This window comes from Heloderma suspectum, chromosome 5 (assembly GCF_057233095.1).
Source record: "Heloderma suspectum isolate Gila_16-S chromosome 5, 16-S_ref, whole genome shotgun sequence".
Taxonomy (NCBI): domain Eukaryota; kingdom Metazoa; phylum Chordata; class Lepidosauria; order Squamata; family Helodermatidae; genus Heloderma; species Heloderma suspectum.
In genome coordinates this window covers 9,347,029-9,367,639 of record NC_139462.1, presented here as the reverse complement: position 1 = coordinate 9,367,639, position 20,611 = coordinate 9,347,029, and the positions used below count along the sequence as shown (strand labels likewise).

The window sequence follows — 20,611 nt, the reverse complement described above, 5'->3', positions numbered from 1 at the left end:
GTGTGCTTCTATCAACCTGTCTTCATTGGGGCCAGTTTGGTTTTTATAGTGAGCTAGTTTGGCAACAAAAAGTGCTTTCCATTACAGGGACCTTGAATGTAAATGTTTTGAAATAACTAAAAGATATTTTCTCCCCTTTCTAGATGAGACACCCATCATAGCTGTAATGGTGGCATTATCTTCCTTGCTAGTCATAGTATTTATTATTATCGTCCTATACATGTTAAGGTAAGTAGTGTTATAAATCTTTTCTCGTCCGTTCTTGTGCACCTGTGGCATGACTTGTTTCTCTTAGGCCTGCAGCTTTAACCAATACATTTATTTTAAATATGTTATAAAATTTTAATGGATATATGTATCCATTTAAATTTTGGGCCCCAGTTGCCCCTGGCATACCCCTTGACTCAACTTCTGCTGCATGTGATAAGCAGCAGCTGTCCCTTACGTGACTTTACTGTCAGATTCCTTGGCTGTTGCCTTCCCTCCCTCTCATCTGTCACTGAATTGCAAAATGGCTGAGACAACATGGCCCAGCCATGACTTGTTTTCCTACCAGGGGATGGGGGGCAGAGGAAGAGCAAGGAGGAGCAGGGTGAAGCAGGAAGATCTCACCGCCTCCAAGAATCTACACTTCCCCTGTCCATGCTTTCCTGCCTGGAAAGGGATGGAGGGAGACAAACAGGTTGGAGCAGAAGCAGTGCTCACTGTAATCAGCTACTTAGCCCATCTTTCTCTGTCCTTCCTGGACTGAGCAGCCACTCCTGAGAAACTGTCTCACTTGAGCTGGTGCTGCTGCCTGTTCCTGAGGCCACAAGCCTGGCCGGGACAAGTGGCCGGCGTGTTCCATGACCAAAGCATCATGGCTAGAAGCTTTGAGGCACTGCTGGCACAGGGCGTGGAGGAAGCCTCTCAACTGTTTCCATCTGGCAAAGTCTCTCAAGAAGCAGTTTCAGTTCCACTTGCTGCACAGCCACCAGATGGCAATCTGCAAGTTATGGTACCACCAGCAAGGCCACCTGCTATGAACGTAGTGATCGAATGGGTCTTTTTGTCTTTGTAAAACACACACACACGTAAGGTAAGGTAGCTAAGACTTAGTGTGGCCTCCCCTAAAACTGATGCCCTCCAGATGTTTTGGCCTACTATTCCCAACATTCCTGAGCATTGGCCAGGCTGGCTGATGTTGATGGGGGATGAAGTCTAAAGCATCTGGAGGGCACCAAGTTGGGGAAGGCTCACTTAGTGACTTGCTAGAGGACACCCAGTGAGTTTCATGGCTGAATGAGGATTTGAACCTAAGTCTCCTTTCCTCCCCTACCCCCAGTCCAAGAATGTGTTCTATTTACAGCACCCACAGAGAAGAGCTTTGAAAAAAATTAAGGGTGCAAATTATATCCAGATAACTGAAGGATCCCTCCCTACTGAGGGATTCCTGCACAATGTTCTTCAGAGTTAAGATCTCCTGGGGATCTGGATTTGAATTTCTGGCTTCAGCTACTTGTGGCTAATTCAGGGAACCTATTGTTAATTAAGCAAGTGGGACAGTAATGGGAGTGGAGGATCATGAAGAGGAATTGGGATTTTATTCATTTTCCTCTCTTGGAAACACCTGTCCTAGCTCATATGAGGTTCTGGGATTAAGAGTTTTATGTTTTCATTTTCTGAGCTCCTGAATGTGCAGTCCTATGCATATTTACTTGGAAGTAAGTCCCATTGACGTCAGTGGGGCTTACTCCCAAGTAAGTGTGCAAAGAATTGCAATCTGAGATACTGAATGCTCTGTCAAAAGTCTGTAGGGATGTTAGGTTGCTTTTAATAACTCCCGCACACTCAAACATAATTTTGACCTCAGAATTGACAAAATAGTCCCAGACCATCTGCATGCAGCAGCATTTGAAAAGGAGTGTGTTCATGGGGGGGGGGGGAGCTTGCGCACACATGAAGGAGAAGGGAGAGGAATTGCGAGAAGAGCTATCTTCTGCGTGAACAGGATTGATTTTTCCCTGAATCAGAAAGCAAAAGGAAAGCAGTCCATGTACATTTTATACAAATTTAATTGATCAAACCAAAAATCTGACCATTAAATAATTGGTCTCAGTGCAGCCCTAGTTTCTGTCTCCTTACAAGAACTGTTCCCAGGACATGGTCTGAAGCCACATGATACAGCAATTGTGGAAGCTAAGCAGGTCTATATCTTGTAGTCAGTAGCTGAACAGGGCCCTGCCTGGGAACCCTAGTGAGGTGGTTCTTCGGTCCCTTCTGTGAATTGGGGGATGGATATGTGGTCTGTAGATAGGACTGGGACCAGACAGCCTTTTGAGAACAGGCAGAACAGTCCTGTAAAGGTGTCCCTGTATTGCAGCTTTGAGTCTGAGAGGGAGTAGTGGCTTGCCTAAGGCCAGCTGGTGAATTAATGCCAGAGGCAAGGTTTGAAGTGGGGACTTCCTGATTTGTAGCACAATCTGTTAGGCACTATGCTACACCAGCCTACATGCAGATAATACTGGCCTTCTTTAAATAGGTTTTTAAAAGTTATCATCCACTTGAGTGCAGACACTCTTTCTGCCTTATATGCCCCAACACCCTGAGCTTCTGGAGGCTGTTTTATTCTGGATGTTTTCTGTTCTTCACAAGCAGACTTGCTGCTGTCACTGGATAGCTACCCTTCATGTGGTTGTGGGTTAATATGCCTCTTCTTTTTTTAAACCAATCCTTTACCCATTGCTCAAAACCACAATTTTTGATTTATTTTAAAACCATCAGTCTGTTTATATACTGAAGGCAATTTATAGGAAAAGCAGAAAAATATGATGACCGAGCCTTGTAATAAAATTCTTAAAAAGATATTTATAAATGTAGGTTGTTGTTGTTGTTGTTGTTGTTGTCGTTCAGTCGTGTCTGACTCTTCGTGACCCCATGGACCATAGCACGCCTGTCCCGCGCTCTCTCCCGGAGCATGCTCAAGTTCATATTCATTGCATCGGTGATGCTATCTAGCCATCTCATCCTCTGCCGTCCCCTTCTCCTTTTGCCTTCAGTCTTTCCCAGCATCAGGGTCTTTTCCAGAGAGTTTTCTCTTCGCATTAGGTGGCCAAAATATTTGAGCTTCAGCTTCAGTATCTGTCCTTCCAATGAGCAGTCAGGGTTGATTTCCTTTAGGAATAAATGTAGGTACATGAGGTTAAAAAGAGACCATATCAGTGTTCCAGCCAAATACAGCTTAAAGTGGTTGAGCGAATAAAAAGATTTTCACCTGCCAAACACAGCTGTGCAGGGAAGTACCCAGGCAGCTGTCTTTGGGGAGCATGTTGCTGAACAGGCTGGTGTTGCGTGAAGCAACCTGGACACTCTCTTAAGTGCTAAGTGGTGTTTATATTTTGGGTGCCCAGGCTGAGAGAGCCCCCCTCCCCTGAGCAGAGCCTTGTAAATAACCACTTACCTTGTCATATGTAGGAAGTAAAAAATGTCTGTAGTTGGCCAGGAGGGTGTGCGGAGGGGAGGATTTTGTAAGCTGGTACAGAACAGGTGTTTTTTCTTTGAGGCTTTGTGTACTATAAATGGCATACATGGATATGTGTGAGCAGACAAGCTATTAAAAATATTCTGGGCCAGTAATTTCTTAGAACTTACCTGCAAGGGTGCCCAAGCACCAGATGACCTTGCCTCCAGCAGATTTTTGGGTCCTGGGAAGGATGTGCTATTCCAGAGCTCTGCATTCTGCACCGAACAGCCCTGTAGTTTCACATATTGCTTTTACTCACATGGGTGTGTGCATGTTTAAATTTCAGATATGACATGAAACATTCTCTAATCCTTAGAGGTTGCAATCCCAGGTTTAATTGATTTGTTAAAAATCTCTTGCTATTGGACCTGGTCACATGGAGATGATCTGGTCTTACTCCTAAATCAGCATGTTGAGAGCTTTGTACCTTGCTTCATTTATAGACTTTGTAGCTTTAGTTTCTCTGTGCCCATTCACCCCAACATCCGTTCAACGTAGCCTTGTTCTAACTATCGTCTGATGCCAGGCATTGGCAAACTGTCGTGTTTTTAAGTCCCTGAAAAAAATCTGTTGTATGAAGAGGAAAGTTCAAACAGCATATTGGTTACCTCAGATATGAACCTCCTCAGCTGATCTTCCATATATTTTTATTCATAGGTTCAAAAAATACAAGCAAGCTGGGAGTCATTCGAACTCCTTTCACTTGTCCAATGGTCGAACAGATGAGATGGGTGAGTATAGGCTTTCTTCTCCCGTGATGTGAGCTAGAATCACAAAGAGGTACTCCTGGCCTCCTCCTATCTCTGTCGTTACATCATGTTCTATGGATTGGGTGTAACCGCTGTCTCCTGGGTCCTGCAACTGTGCACTGGTGGTTAGATTGAGGGAACCAACCTTTGCATGCCAGTCCATTGGAATTCCTCCCAGCCCTGGAACATGGCTTGTTCATGCAGCAGCTTCTTTGTGTTAGCTGTGGCTGCAACACACCCCTCCCCGCTAAACATTGCCTCCCCCTTCACATGACGTCCTCAGTCTGGATCATTCCTTAGGATAGCCAGCCAATAACTGACCTATGCAGTTAAACTAGGCTATCGTTAAAATTTTCAAAGGTCATTGAGATATATTGGTAAAATCCATTATGGAAAGGGTGGAGAACCTCTTTCAGGCCAAGGGCCAAATTTAGTTTTGGAGAAGCTCTTAAGGGCCACATTCCAGTGGTGGGTGGAGCGGGACGAAACTTATCAGCAAATTGTAGCTTAAAGTTCTTACTGCCAGAAACTAAGCCTTAGGAGAGTCACTTCAGTCTTTTGAGACTGGGAAAAAACTACACAGAAGCCGGGAGACCACCCAACATTTGGTGGTTTAAGGAAAGGGAGTGGGGCCAGGGGAAGGGGGCATGGCCATCTGGGAAACCCCCAGGAGGGGGTTCCGTAATGATTATGGAAATGGCTTTGTTTTCACAAGGAACATACGGTGTACTCCTCTGAGTCAAAGGACTTCCAACAACTTTTAGAAGGACTTGTATCTTCTCTTCTTCTACTGGTTAAAGCCGCAAGGCTGCTGTTCTAAAGCAAATGAATGAGTGCCTATGTAACTTCACTCGGCTCTTTCCATGATGGTGTTTGATGCTCTCAGCTGTCCCAAAGTACAGCACTACTTCTTTTTCCCCATTGGAGTGATTTATTTATACAAGGGCTTCACTTGTGGAAACCATGGGGGAAGGGACCCTTTGCCCAATGTTCATAGCAAAATAAAGACTGTGTTCTTCTGTGTGTTCGTGATGCAGAGCCCCAGAGCATGCCGTTGCTTGCCAGATCTCCCAGTACCAACAGAAAGTACCCACCGTTGCCTGTTGATAAACTGGAGGAGGAGATTAACCGGCGAATGGCAGATGACAACAAACTTTTCCGTGAAGAATTCAATGTGGGTGTTTTGCTAACCTGCTTTCTCCCCCTCTCCCCTTCATTCCTGCATGTTTTGAAGTTATGCTAAAAAAGGAAAAGATAGTTTACCAAGGTGGAATGCTAACTGTATCAGGCCTCCAAGCTGCTGTTCCATTTCTTCCCAGCTGAAGAAATCGTAGTTTCAAAGCTATACATAAACCACCATTTCTGTATAGAACTCCAAAGTAAGCCACATTTTGATGTAGTGAGAGTAACTACAGTCATCCTCTAGGTTGATGAAGGTTATCAGCTCCTGCTAAGTTACTTCTCAAAGCCAATTAACATATATAGTGGCAATGTGGGTTACAGGATTTGTGGTTTGTGGCATGCAGATATGCTTAAGGTTGCTGCTAAACTCAAGGAGTGCATGGTGCATCCAAGGCAGCGAGGCGCCCTTCTCTACCTTGCTAATTACTTTCTCGCCCTGTCCCAATTGCAGGACCAACCAGAACAATGTTTTAATGTTTCTTGCTTACATTTGAAAATTGAGAAGGTGACAGGAATGGGTGTTGCCTTCTGCTCAAATGCCTGAGGCTTAATTCCTGGTTCTCTGCTATGCCTCGCCCCCAATCAAATCCTTCTAGATGAACACGGCTGCTGGCGTGCCCTCATTTGACCCTGCTCCTTGGGCCCCTTTCCAGGATCCTTCACACCCTCTTCCTGTTTTCCTGGTGAAAATTTGTTCCTGCATTATTGATCTAAACCCAAGCAGCGTTTGAGAGCTAATTGTGCCTCCAATAGGCGCTCAGTGTCGTCTTTGACTGAATTCCACCTTTCGGTGTGGCCCACAGTGGATTCTTAGCTGTGCAAATGAGGAGAGATAATTATGCTGATAAGACAATATTATGACTAGGATCTGTGCTGTCAGGAAGCTGGGCTGGGAGAGAGAGAGATATTAGAGTTCAGGAAAGGTAACCACATTCTGCTACCGTTTTAATTCATTGTGAAATGGTGATTGCAGGACCTACTTGGTTGGTTAGTATACTCTGCTTCCCTCTCAGTATTCAAGTGCTCCATAAGTCTCCCTCTGTATTTAATGAATTTATACACCACTTGAATATATTTAAAAAGACCACTCAAAGTGGTTTACTACATAAACATTTTAAAATACAAAACATCTCAGTTAAAAACATTTAGAATCAAAAGATAAACTGCTTAATTAAAACATTTAAGATCAGGGAACTGACAATCAACAAACTGGGCAGCACAATCAGTCAGGGAAGGCCTAGGTGAAAATATAGGTTTTTAACTGGGCCTAAAATATATCACAGTTACTACTTCCCACATACTAAGGGGAAGAGCATTCCACAGAGTGGGTGCCACCGAAGACAAATCCCACTTCCAACTTGCTGCCAGATGGCAATCTGCAGGTTATGGCACCACCAGCAAGGCCTCCTCCTATGATCAAATGGGTCTCTCTCTCTCTCTCTCTCTCTCACACACACACACGCGCGTGCGCACACACACACGTGAGGTAAGGTAGCTAAGACTTAGTGCAGCCTTCCCCCCACCTGGTGCCCAACCTTAGTACAGCCTTCCCCCAACCTGGTGCCCAACCTTAGTGCAGCCTTCCCCCAACCTGGTGCCCAAAACCATGTTTTGACTTTCAATTCCCAGCGTTCCTGAGCATTGCCCAAGCTGGCTGATGCTGATGGGAGTTGAAGTCTGGAGGGCGCTAGGTTGGGGAAGACTCGCTTAGTGATTTGCTAGAGGACACCCAGTGAGTTTCGTGGCTGAATGAGGACTTGAACTTAGGCCTCCTTTCCTCCCCTGCCCCCAGTCCAAGAATTGTGTTCTGTTTACAACACCCACTGAGAAGACCTTTGAAAAAAATTAAGGGGGCAAATTATATCCAGATAACTGAGGGATCCCTCCCTACTGAGGGATCCCCTGCACAATGTTCCTCAGAGTTAAGATCTCCTGGGGATCTGGATTTGAATTTCTGGCTTCAGGTACTTGTGGCTAACTCTGGGAAGCCTAGGTCTGCCTTCTGTTTCAGCTTTACAGATGGATTTTATTCATCACAGCTTCATCTGCCCTCCCCCCACATTCCCTCTGCTCCAAGCAGGTTTTTCTGTTCTTGGATTTTCACTTTGATGTTTCACTTGCTACTCATTATTTTGAGATTGCCTATGTAAAAAGATGGTAGTGAGGCCAGTCACCACTCACCCAGGTCATGGGGTTTGAGGCTGTGCTGAAGGAGGCTTTGCTGCCACCCTGTGTTGCTAGGTAGGATGGTGCCTAATTCCTTCTCTTAATCCGTTTGCAAAGTGTAGATAGATTAGCTGAAAGTCTGTGATCATAGGGTAACCCCCTCACACACACAATTCATTACGCAACACATTAAGCATTTACTCTGCCCTATAATTGGGTTCAAACTGCTCACATGAGGAGTGCCTCGCGTGCTAACCTGCCTGCTAACCAACATCTTAGATCATGTGTACAATTTAAATCTCTTCGTAGAGGTCCTTGTTATTGTATTAAAATGACAGTATAAAGCTGCCTTATCCTTTCAGAGCACTTTACCAAGTGTCACACACTCACAGGAAAATGGTCTTTGTGGTGAAGTTTTAAAGAACAGCTTATAACAGCTTTTTATTATAGCAACCTAACAGGAATGATACCAATTGGCAGGAATCAAAGTACAATTGTGCCCATTTGTAAAAAAAGAGTAAGGTGGGGGGGGGGGGAGGGAGAGAAGGAGAGACTTCTAATTTCTAACTTCTAATTAGAAATTATTTCTAACTTCTAATAACTAACTTCTAATTAGTTAGCCTGAGTTGATGATGTAGCTAAAATGTATGCCAGGTATATATGCCAAGTATAAAATGTATGCCAAATTTGTTACATTTGAGGCCTGTGCTATCAATAACAGCATTTTTCAGGGGAAAACAAGCTGATTCAGGAATGGGTTCTCCACTTTGGATAACTGTGCTGTGATGAAGCATATGCTCTACAAATATGCACACTTTAGGAAAGGACAATTATTCAGGCATCTGTAGGCCTAAAAGTGGCTTTTGACACTGTTGACTACAAACTTTTATGGGTCATGCTAAATACCACTTAAATGGCTCAGCAATTACTGTACATACTTCGAGCACCCATACCCATACTTCCCTGAAAGTGTGGGTATAGAGCAATAAATGAAATGAATGCATGTGATACGTTTTTAATTGGGTCACGGAATATTGTTTGGATATCTGTGTGTATATGTGTGTCTGCTGTCGGTTTATATCTTTGTAGCTAAACTGTTTTTATATTATGCACAATATTATATTTTTAAAGATTTTAATCTTTGTAAATCGCCCAGAGAGTTTTGGCTATTGGGCAGTATAGAAATGTAGGAAAGGAAAGGAAAGGAAAGGAAAGGAAAGGAAAGGAAAGGAAAGGAAAGACTGATTCCCAAATGAGGACAATAGAAGAGTGAAAAAAAATGTGTTGGTGCCATTTTTTTCACACACAAAAATTGGAAATGGCATAGTCTAGCTTTTGAGTAGAGACAAAGTCTGCACCCATCCCCGATCCCCCTCAGTTCTGACATCATCCCACAAAGAACAGCAGAACTCTTCTTGTTTTGCAAGTGTCCCAATACGTATCAAGATACTTGGGAGTTCTAGGTATGCCCTAAGGAATGCAGAATTGGCAGGTAAGACCCCTTTCCTAGGAACTTGCATTCAGTGGTTTGGAACAGGAGTCCCCTTGCACTTTGCTTTGCTCACAGAGGTATTTGCTCTCTTGTGTTCAGTGGAGGTACAACAGCCAATCTCTTTATTTCCTCTCCATCCTTCCAGGCTCTCCCAGCATGCCCCATCCAGGCCACCTGTGAAGCTGCCTCTAAGGAAGAAAACAAGGAGAAGAACAGATATGTAAACATCTTGCCTTGTACGTATTGGCATCTGTTGCTGTGCCCCCAAATGCTCCCTGGTTGTGATGGTATTTGTGACTATAGTTCTGTACTTGTAAGATATCGATTGTGAATCTGGTGTGAAGCCAAGCAGTGAGTTATATTTGTGCAAAAAGGAGGTGATACAGTCCTTGCCCAGAGACTTACAGGCTTAGAGACTACCTAAGATGAACAAGGCTGGGATGGATGGGGAGAGACCAAGGGTTTGTACTGGGCGATGCTGATGGAACAGGGGTAGGTGGTAGTGGAGGTGCAGATATTGTAGTTAGGTGAGTTCAGGGAAAATTTTAGAGTGACCTGGAAGGCCAGAGCCTGGCTGTTGTCTGGGCAAAGATTCAGGTCAAGAGAAACCAATGGCTGCTAGGGGGTAGAAGTGGAACTAAGATGGGATCTGAAAGGGACACCACTGCCCTTTCTTCCTCCACTGTGCAGTTGCAAGCGGATGGCACCGGCAGTGACAGCACACAGGCCAGAAAGCTTCAGCTGGTCTTGACAAAGAGATGCTAATTGGGCTTGTAGTGGCCTACAGACTGTCTCTTGAAGGGCAGTAGGGCTATATTCAGCTCTTGCTTCATTCTGCATGGCTAACAGCTACCTGCAAATTACAGTTTGACCAGTCCCTTATTCTAAACACTAGCAAACAGAACCAGCTTTCCACGGGTTGGAATAGCCCTTAGTTTGATACAGTGAAGCCTTCAGGCAAACCTAAGCAGCTGTCAGACCTGGACGTATTGTGACCCGGCTGAATGACACCATGCGCGCTGGCACCCCAGGCATGGCTCTTCCATGGTCCACCCCTGTACCACCCTGCAGGGAGGGGCTGGTCCACTCCATTCCCTGGAATGGAGCAGTATAGCAGTATGTATAGTTTGTATGTATGTATAGTATGTATGTATAGCAGAGGGGTGTATATATATAGCAGAGTATGTATGTATAGCAGAGGGGTGGGGGTAGGCATATAACTCTGTCCTCAGCCTACTCATCTCCTGCAGCTTCAGACTGTATGAACTGCAGAGGTATGCAGTGGTTACAGAAGTATGCCCCTAGTGGTTGATGGTGTTATTGCAGGTTTCAGCCACATTAACATTAATTAAAATTAATTAATGTGTTTAAAAAATAACCCCTAGGTGAACACCCCTAGGCTTCCCTTAGTATGCATGCCAAGTTTGAGGTGTCTAGGTTTCATGGTCTTGGCACTATGGTGCTGACAGAGAGATGGACAGACCCACATCCACTGTTATTATTATAGATGGCCTCATGCTCTGGTTTAGTTGCACTAACCTCAACAGAATCCGAGGTATTCTAATGGTCCTAAAGTGTTTATCTCAGTTGTAATTAATGCTGTGCTGCCCAGTGGATAGACACCATTATAGTGAGGGTGCTGAATGGATGTTTTTCAGCTTGGTGACTCTCAGCCTTTCCCCGTCTTTCCTCCATTATGCCAAAATTCCTTCATTATGTCAGTATCAGAGGCAATATGCCCATGTACACCAGTTGGTAGGGAACATGTGCGGGAGGGTACTGTTGTGCTCATGCCCTGCTTGTGGGTTCCCGGTTGACAGCTGGTTAGCCACTATGTGAACAGAATGCTGGACTAGATGGACCCTTGGTCTGATCCAGTATGGTTCTTCTTATGTTCTTACGGAAATTGATGCCATGATTATTAGAGGGGAGGGGTTGCCTAGGAGATGTGTTGCTTGTGGGTGGCAAGGAAATAACAGAGGGGGTGGCACAATCCAGGGAAGATGGAAAGTAGTAGGAACAGTTCCTGTAACACAAGAATGAGAACAGTAATACCCACATACGGCATGTGCTCGTTTTGGAAACTGAAGGCAAAAGAACATTGTTCTGATGGCTTGTTAATACAAAATAACACAGCACATCACAGAGTGTGTGTGGGACATGGGAGAGCCTTGTAGAGAAGAGTTGCGGCTTCCGCCACGACAGCAGCTGCTGCTAGAGCCATGTCAGTGTTCTTCCTCCTTTTGGGACACCCCACACAGTTCACATGAGAGAGGGGACTTACTCAGCTGAGGCCTGTTCCTTTGCAAGAAGCCATTCAACTGGGACAGAGCACAAGGGGGCTAAGCATATCCCAAAGATAACTTATTTGTGGAACAAATGTTTTGATATCCAGAAGCCAATGGAATGATCCTAGTTTGGAAAGAAGGATGCTGGGATAGCTTCCTGGTGTATTGATTTTGGCACCAAAGAGCGGCAGTGGGGTGAATCTGGCCTCTGTATGTGTACAAGTGGAATGCATCTGCACACTTCATGGATTTGCAGGGGGCACATACCCAGATCCATGTTAGCATTTAGTCATGACAGTAGAACAAGCAAGTCACCAAAGCGGCATTGAAATGAGCAGATCAGAATGGAGAGAATGCCATGCAGAATGAAGCTAACTTTGGTTCTAATGGCAATGGAAATCAGTCTCTCTACTCCTTGCACAGGTTCTGTGGCCAGTCCAAAATTATTCTTGCCAGCCTGCCCCTGGTCTAGTGAGCAACTGATGAACTCATCCTAGGTCTGGCACTTTCTGTCCCTTGCAGTCCCATCCAGACTTTGTGGCCTGGGGAGAGGACCCTATCTCTTTCTCTTTACATCTCTTCTCTCTTCCTCCTGCCCCACTTCTCCACCACAGTGTCTGGGTTTGAACGATTACCAGGGGGCGGGGAGAAGAAGTCATTGTGGCTTATCCCCTTGCCCCTGTGCGTGCCGCACACATGCCTGTCGTATACATAACCACCCATGCTGCGGCATGAGTTGGCATGTCATCCAAACCTGGTGTGCAGCAGGATGGGGGTGGCTTTATACCCACCCTACGACCCCTGCTACAGCCCCCAGTTCCATAAAACCACTGCTCCAAGAATCTGTATTGTGGCTAGAACAAGCTTTGTGCAAAGTTCTAAATGGGTTGCCCTTTCGCTAGCTTCCCTTTGCACCAAGATCTAGCTTGAATGTTTCCCTGCTGTCATTTCTCTTGGGTGTCTTTGATTTAATTGAAGTCCCTCAATTTAAATGTTGCCCTGAGATTTTTGTCTTTTAATGGGCCACTTTCCTTCCTTAGATGATCATTCCAGGGTTCATCTGACACCTCTTGAAGGGGTTCCAGACTCAGATTACATCAATGCCTCGTTCATTAATGTAAGTATCTGCTGGTGGGGTAGGAACGGACTCCCTTGCTGTAACAAGAACACTTCCCAACTCCCACGCCTGTCTTTACTGTCACTGTCCCAGATAGTCTACAAAAGTACATGGCTGCAATCATGTTGGCAAAATCTGGTGGCGTCTTTGGAATCCTAAGAATCACTGCTGTCTGCGTCCAGGAGCTTAAAAGTGTGCAGGCAATAGGTCTGCTTCACCAGGCATTTCTTCCTCCTAGCTTCCATTTATTTCATTGGGGCTTGTGCAGATTTCCTCACTGAAATGGAAGTATGCAGCAGTAGTGCTTGGTGGATCGTATCTACTGCCAGCGAAGTGTCTCCAAAACCAGGAGGCTTATTTCAGCCTTCTAGTACTTAGAGCAGGGGTCTCCGAGTTTTTTGGGCCCATGGGCACATTTGGCATTTTGAAAAAGTGTTCTAGGCACCACCACAAATTGGATGCTGTAGCAGGGTGAGTGGCCAATCACAAAAATGATGGGAGCAGCTCCCTTAACTGCACTTATGTGTGCATGAATGATTGTGCACCTTGTGTGTGTGCTACTTGTTCTGGCTTTTGGCTCTGGCTTCTGGCTCTGGCTGTTTTTTCTCTTTCCTTCTCTGTCTGGCTCCTTCTCCCTTTCTCTCTGGCTCTCCCTCCCTCCCTCCCTCCCTCTCACTCTGGCCTTTCCTTCCTTCCTTCCTTCCTTCCTTCCTTCCTTCCTTCCTTCCTTCCAGCCAGCCATCTCTTTGGTTCCCCTCTTTCTCTGGCTCTTCTTTTCTCTCTCTCCTTTCCTTTCCTCTCCTATTTCTCTTTCTCTCGCATGCGCACTCCTTTCTTTCTCATTCTCCCTGTCTCCCCATCCCCATGCAAGGGAATGGAGTGTTCCTCCATTTGTATGGGGTGAGGAAAAAAACCCTGCTGAAAATCACCTGGAGGGTCATCCCTCACCAAGGGCCCTGTTGTCCCAAAGGTCCTTGGTGGAGGGCGGGGAGTGCTTCACCTGCCCTTCAGCTGTTTGGCAGAGATAACTTTTCCCCTCTCTATTTAATTTAATGGACAGATCAGTCCATTGGGATGAATAGGGAGGGCAAAAAGCCCCCCTGCCCAAAAACGGCTGAGTTGGAGGGCGAAAATAACCTCCCACCAAGGGTCTTTGGTAGGGGTGGACTTGGATCCCCCTTCCAGGCTTTTTTCAGCAGGGAGGACAAATCACTTTTTTTAAAAGACTAAGAACTTTAAAACTCCCACTGCTGCAAATGGGTTCTAATGTTCAAATAGCCACATACACATTTGATTTGTGTAATTAATCTCTGATACAAAATGGCTGTTTCCTTGATGCAAAGTGTGACTTTTGAAGGCCATGATGGAATCGTAATCCTGGCTGTATCCCAGTGTCAGATGCTTCACCTTGCGGCGTCACTCAGTGGCAGAACACTAGTTAAAGATCAGAGATAAAGTGGCTGGGAAAGACCTCTCCTTGGAACATTAGAACTGCTACCAGTTGGAGTAGACAGTCTCTCTGCATAAGGCAGCTCCTTATAGAGGCACAGTGTTTGTTGTTTTTGCAGACCTGCCTCCAATTTTAATTATGGCGGTAGATGCGTAATTATTTCAATTCCTTGCTTGTCTCTTGCTAGTTTCCTGCCCCTACGTGCATATGTCCAGTGCACATCCAGCCTATGCAATGTCTACTGTATGCCTCAAGAGGACTGCAAAACCAGGAGCACAATGGTTGCTTGCCATTTCTCATTCTCTTATCAGTCCCACTTTAGATAAAGTGGAAGTACACACAAGTTGGGAAGCGCAGGCACGCTGCTGTGTTAGAGGTGTTGATTTTGGAGGGATCAGGTGCACTGATCCCCTCAAATCAGTTATGCAGGATGTTTCGGTCTGCCACTGAGACCAAATACCTTCAGCTATTGGGCAGTACAGTGATGAAATACATAAATAAAAACTTGCGCGCCCACTTCTTCATGTTTCCAGTGAAATGTTCCAAAATAACTGTGCCCGTTTCTGTGGTGCATACACATCTTCCTCTGGGAGAGATGCGTATTCTTCCCCTTCTGGCCTCATAGAAGAAGCATGAAAAGCAGGTGCTTGTTCTCCTTTAACATCCTTAGTCTCTCTAACTCCACAGGTCTTATCCCTCTTTGGCTCTCATACAGCTTCTATGCAAAAAAGAAAAAATGTGTTAACACAGTAAAGGACTCCCTATGTATGATTTTTGAGAAGGTGCCAATGTTTTGGAACACTTCGAAGTTGTCTTTTGTGCTAGAGGGAAAAGCTGACCTTCCTCATACCCTTGTTGCTTTTTTCCTGGCAGGGGTACCAAGAGAAGAACAAGTTCATTGCAGCCCAAGGTAAATTGCACTGGCTTTCCTTTAGCTTTCTGTACTGAGGTGACAAAAGGCTGGGGGGACTTTATGCTGAGCAGAATATATTAGTAATGTGTTACTTTCTTCTGAGACTTTCCAAATTGGTTCTGATGCTTTGCTGGCAGCTGACTTGAGGAAGTAACTACTCAGATAAATATCCTGATGTAAGCAGTGAAATGTTGGAACTAAATCGTGCAAGATCATCCCATCTCTTCCATGGACTGGAAAATTGCAACGTACAACTTTCTGCAGTTCACATGAGTCAACTACTCGAATAGGCATGGTTTTACCTCTCATGTTGGCCACTGACAGTGTGTCTTCCAAAATCCAGGTGCATTCTGGAGTTGAAGGATGGAAAGTGCCTAGTGCTGGGAAGGCTGCTCCATTTGAGCAAGTAGCTAGTGGGTGTTTAGGAGGGTTATCGAGTTCCCCTTTGCCGCTATCCATTGGGAAAAGGCAGGGGTTCTCCTGTGTATCTGCAAATAGAATTGTTACATGAAGTTCACCACAAACTTTCACTCTGCCCTTGCTGGATGCTGTAGTGCTTAGGACACTCATTGTCTGAACAGGGGTTGTAAGGTTGAGGGATTTAAAACCTCTCTCTCTCTCTCTCGGTTCATGTAACAGAGCATATATGTTCCTTGCAGTAGACGCTGCTAGGCTAAATGGGTTGTAGGTTTCAAGTATTCATAAAATGCAGTTTCAAATGTTCATTAAAGTAGGGGAGGTTGCTAATCTCTCTGTTTTCTTTCATGTGAATAATGCCCTTCTGTTAATGGGTTTTGTTGTTGTTGTTGTTGTTGTTCTTTTTAGGACCAAAAGAAGAAACTGTGAATGACTTCTGGAGAATGATTTGGGAGCAAAACACAGCCACAATCGTCATGGTGACCAACCTGAAAGAGAGGAAAGAGGTAAGTGGCTGCCCAAAACTATGTGGAAAGCAAAAGGTGTATGGTAGCAGGATGATGTGGACATGGGCAGAGTTGTGCAGCTTGTCATTGGCATTGTCACAACCGTTATCCACTTCAGGTTAGACTCTGGTGCCCCTCCATTACAATGGCAGGAGCAGTGAGCACAATATCTGAGAGGAGAACTGTTTTTCTCACTAACTAAATGTGTGGTAGGAAAGTGGAAAAATGCATGGTTTCTGCAAAGAAAGACATGTTGCAGTTGCACATTTATTGCTCAACGAACAGATTTAGTTGGGAAAGTACTGAGAGCTACAAGTTAGCTCAGTGACAGAGCACATGCTTTGCGTGGAAAAGGTCCCAGGTTCAGTCTCCAGCACCTCCAGATAGGGTACGAAGAAATCCTGCCTAAAAATCTGGGGAGCCGCTACCAGTCAGTTTTGACAGTATTGGGTTAGATGGACCGATGGCCTGACTCAATGTAAGGCAGCTTCCAAAGTTCCTACATCATGGCATCCCCCGCAGAACCTGCCTTCCCCAAAACCCAGTTACGTCTCGCTCCTGGTCCCGTATTCTCTAACTATGCAGGCGTGCGTGTATATCTCCCCTTGAGATGGGAGGCCCACTCCCACTCCATCCATCTAGCTTGTTTCTCTTCTTTGAACAAGTGTGTCTGTGACTCGGCTCACCCAGAGAGAAAACAGCGGCTGTATGGACAGACCCCGCTCCGCAACAGATATATGAATCCCAGCTGAGTGTTCTAGGCTTCAAGAATTAATTTATATGGGTTGTGGTCCCTGAAACACTCTTCAAGCCAACTAACACAAAGTGATACCACAAAATAAGTATTTATTGCTCATACAGTATTAGAGAATAACAAACCTTTGTAATGATGAACCAAGCAAAACACAGTGCTACATACAGTGCAGTTAGGATGATTAGAAGTATAATAGAAATAGTGGCTAGCGTATTTCCTAGTAAAATTAAAGTTCTATTCCTCTTAACCAACAAAGCAGTCATCATTAAGATCTTAGAGTTATCTATCTGGCAAGCATGGTTTGCAGAGCTTAGGTAATGGTGTTTGGTAGGCTTCTCATTCTCCCAGGATCTCTCTGGGCAATCAGATCAAACCTTTGCCTTTTATAACCCTTATGTTGATGACCTCATCCTAAATTTTGGACCTGGTCATACTCCTCCTCCTAGTTCTTCTACCATCATATCCTAATAGTTCTTTTATCTTAAACACATATCTGTGTACCTTGACTTTTTGGACTTTGTCATACCTCCTCCTCATGACCTCAGGAGGACCCTTAATGCAGCCAGGGTTACTAGTGACTTTAGAAGCACCCTTGCAAAAGTTTATCTCTCCATTAGGGAATGAGCTTTTTACTTCCAAGAATTAACCAACCCACTTCCAAACTTTCACTTTTTTGCCCCAGTTCCAAGAACACATTTCTGTACTTAAAGCTAGTTTTATAGCACACATAGCCAATCACTCTATACTTATAGTTAGCATACACAGATTATGAACAGCACTCCTATGAAATACAATGAATTCTTATCAACAATACATGTTACATTCATACCTTGTGACACCCTGTATGCATGCTTTATTCATATTCATTGTTTCTCTGTCCTGGTGAGACCGCAGTTCTTTTCTAGCCATCAGCCAGAACTGGAGTCCTTGTTGGTCTGTTACTTTGGGGGCTCTCAAGCTGTACTGCTGCCACAATCACCCTTTTACCCCTGTGTGTGTTTCCACGTGTCAGTGTGTGATGTGGAGGGAAGGCAAAAATCTCTTGTGCCAGCTGTGCCTATGAACTATTGGGGCAGGTGGGGTGTCTCTGCTTATTTTAATGAACTACTCAGACCTTGAAAATGGTCTCATGAAACAGTTTGCTGCCTTTGTAACCCATCTTGTGCTTCTTTTCTGCCTCTATAGCAGCCTTCCCCAACCTGGTGCCCTCCAGGTGTTTTGCACTACAACTCCCAGAATTCCTGTCCATTAGCCATGCTGGCTGGAGCTGATGGCAGTTGGAAGTCCAAAACATCTGAGAGCACCAGGGTGGGGAAGGCTGCTCTCTAGTGTGCCACAAGCACAGTGTAGGATGGGCCAGAGTTGATCAGTCCAGGCTTGCAGGTCTTTCACAGGCAGGATCTGTATATAAGAGGCTGTTAAAACCATGATTTGGAAACACTCGTCATGCCATGCATATGCCTGATGCTGAGTGTGCAAGACAGTGCATAGGCAGGGCAGGATATGTGTTGGAGCATCCTGTGGAAGCTGCTCAGCCCTCTTCTTCTGCACTAAATTTTGGTCTGTTCCTTATGTGGCTTCTCTCCAGTGTAAATGTGCTCAGTACTGGCCAGATCAGGGTTGCTGGACCTATGGAAATATCAGAGTGTCCGTGGAAGATGTAACAGTCTTGGTGGACTACACAGTGCGGAAATTCTGCATTCAACAGGTATGATGTGTTGGTCCTCTCTCTCCTCCCACACACAGCAACAGGGTTTTCTGGCCTGACTGGTGCCAGCCTGAACAACCTGACCCTTTCATATGCAAGTGTGTCCATTCCAGAGTGTTGCAGCTCAGGATCAGTAAGGTTGGGTTGACTAGGCTAGAACCCAGAATCTAGTTTTTGATCTGGAGGGATTTTATTTTATCTTACTTGATTTTATTTGGAATGGAGGAGCATTCAGTCATGTGACACCTTCTCTCCCCTAGCCCATTTGAAGTGCCCAAACACAGGTTGGTTGGTTGGTTGGTTGGTTTATTACATTTATATCCTGCCTTTTTTCCTCCAAGGAGCCCAAGGCAGTTTACATGATCCTCCTCCTCTGCATTTTATGCTCAAAACAACCCTGTTAGGCTGAGAGTCAGTGACTGGCCTAAAGTCACCTAGTGAGCTTCATGGCCAAGTGGGGAATAGAACCCAGATCTCCTGAGTCCCTGTCCAACTCCAACCACTACCCCACACTAGTTGACCCACCTCTGAGAGAAGAAGGCAGAATCAGCATTGCTGAACTTGGTGTGATGCTGTGATGGATAGTTTGTCTGCTCAGCAGGGAGGAGGCCAGCGTTACCAAAGAGACTGGGGCTAGGAAAAGGAGCAATTCTTCCACTTCTGATTTTCTCCCTTCTGCCTTCCTGTCTAGCTTCAGTATTCTTTTCCTCCCTACCCTTACTCTAACCTGTCATTCTTGGTCTCTGCAAAGGGCTTTACTGGTGGTGGGAGGAAACAAAGGGGGTCAGAAGCGTGATGTGATTCTAGGTGTCTGATAATGAACATTTACATTCAGTCTGTTTTTTCCCACCCTTCCACCCAGGTAGGCGATGTCACCAATAAAAAGCCTCAGCGCCTGGTGACACAATTCCACTTCACCAGCTGGCCTGATTTTGGGGTGCCCTTCACTCCCATTGGGATGCTGAAGTTCCTGAAGAAGGTGAAGACATGTAACCCGCAGTATGCTGGGGCCATCGTTGTACACTGCAGGTCAGTCTGAGCTCCCTCTCCAGTTTCTTGCTCAGTGGAGGAAGGGGTCCTGAGATGCTGTCCCACCACAGCCTCTTCAGTAGGCAGGACTTCTGGTGGCATCTTCCTCCTCTTTTTCAGGAAAGAGGTGTTTTTTTCCAGCATATGTCTTGACGAAGCAGGCTGCCTTCTGCGTCTCCAACCCCGCAGGGCTTTCCCCATAGCTGCTCCCCTGTCCCCCACCCCAGTGGTTTTACCCTAGGGTGCTTCCAGATGGGGCCCTTGCTGTGCAATTCCCCTGCCTTGTTTGTAGAATTTTACAGTGGGTCAATTAAACAACGTCTTCCATTTCTAACCCCCCATGTTTTCCTACAGCTGCTTCTGTCTTCTATCTTACAAGAAAAAAATCCATTAAGGATAGAAGACAGAAGAGTTGCACAATGCCTTTTGATTGACAGGGCTAGGAGCCATTTGTCTGGAAGCACCCCTAGCCAAGCAGAGAAGTGGCTCTCTGGACTGTGCTCAGCAATAAATATAAAAGTGCCTTGGGACCTGGTCCTAGCCAGGGGTCCATGGAGATCCACATGGAAGGGTAGAGCACCTGAAATCTCAGAATGGGAGGGTCACATTCACCTCCGTGGCAGGATATCCTTCCTGACCCAAACAAGGGGGAACCAAAGGCCAGACTAGGCAGCAAAATGCCAGAAGGCACAGCTTCCCTTTCCAAGCCCTTCCCTGGTGGGAATTCCCTGCATGTGCTTGGGCTCCTTGACAAGGATGAGCATGCAGACATAGATAGGCCCTGAACTCCTGGGTTTTTTAAATAAGCATTCTCTGTGACTGTATTCGTCTGCACCTGCATGCTATGATCAGGATGAGTGGGTTGCTGCCAAGACTGAATTCGAGGAACCAATTTTCTTCTCTTTTTCCCGCCGCCTCCCAGTGCTGGAGTAGGGCGAACGGGAACTTTCATTGTGATTGATGCCATGCTGGACATGATGCACACTGAGAGGAAGGTGGATGTTTATGGGTTTGTAAGCCGCATCCGGGCACAGCGCTGCCAGATGGTACAGACGGATGTAAGTGTCTTCTCCTGGAGGGCAAACCTCCCCCATTTTCATCACGTTTTTCTTTTTGTTGTTGTCGTTGTTGTTGTTAGTGAAAAATGTACCAGGATCCAGTACACGTGCAGGATTAATGATGTGGTCTTGAGGTTTTTCTCAGACATTTCAGCAGAATTTGGGTAGGACAAGTTCCATGGGATTGTGTCCCTCAAAGAGTAATGAAGCCTTTCTTTCAAAGCATTATCCCGGCCTGTTTTCCTGATCGTACTTGCCCCCCTGAGAGGCAGCAGGGCAG

General features: G+C 45.5%; 1 protein-coding gene across 8 annotated transcripts in view; it reads left to right on the top strand.

The window, feature by feature from the left end:
* PTPRA (protein tyrosine phosphatase receptor type A) overlaps positions 1 to 20,611 on the top strand; it is a 190,637-nt gene that overhangs the window by 154,810 nt on the left and 15,216 nt on the right. For all 8 annotated transcript variants that reach the window (XM_084855344.1, XM_084855348.1, XM_084855350.1 and 5 more), the window contains 10 exons: positions 144 to 228; positions 4,160 to 4,233; positions 5,289 to 5,425; positions 9,237 to 9,327; positions 12,420 to 12,496; positions 14,820 to 14,856; positions 15,685 to 15,782; positions 18,125 to 18,244; positions 19,107 to 19,273; positions 20,196 to 20,331. In XM_084855344.1, coding sequence (XP_084711470.1) covers positions 144 to 228; positions 4,160 to 4,233; positions 5,289 to 5,425; positions 9,237 to 9,327; positions 12,420 to 12,496; positions 14,820 to 14,856; positions 15,685 to 15,782; positions 18,125 to 18,244; positions 19,107 to 19,273; positions 20,196 to 20,331 — 1,022 coding nt within the window. The remainder of the gene's footprint in view (positions 1 to 143; positions 229 to 4,159; positions 4,234 to 5,288; positions 5,426 to 9,236; positions 9,328 to 12,419; positions 12,497 to 14,819; positions 14,857 to 15,684; positions 15,783 to 18,124; positions 18,245 to 19,106; positions 19,274 to 20,195; positions 20,332 to 20,611) is intronic.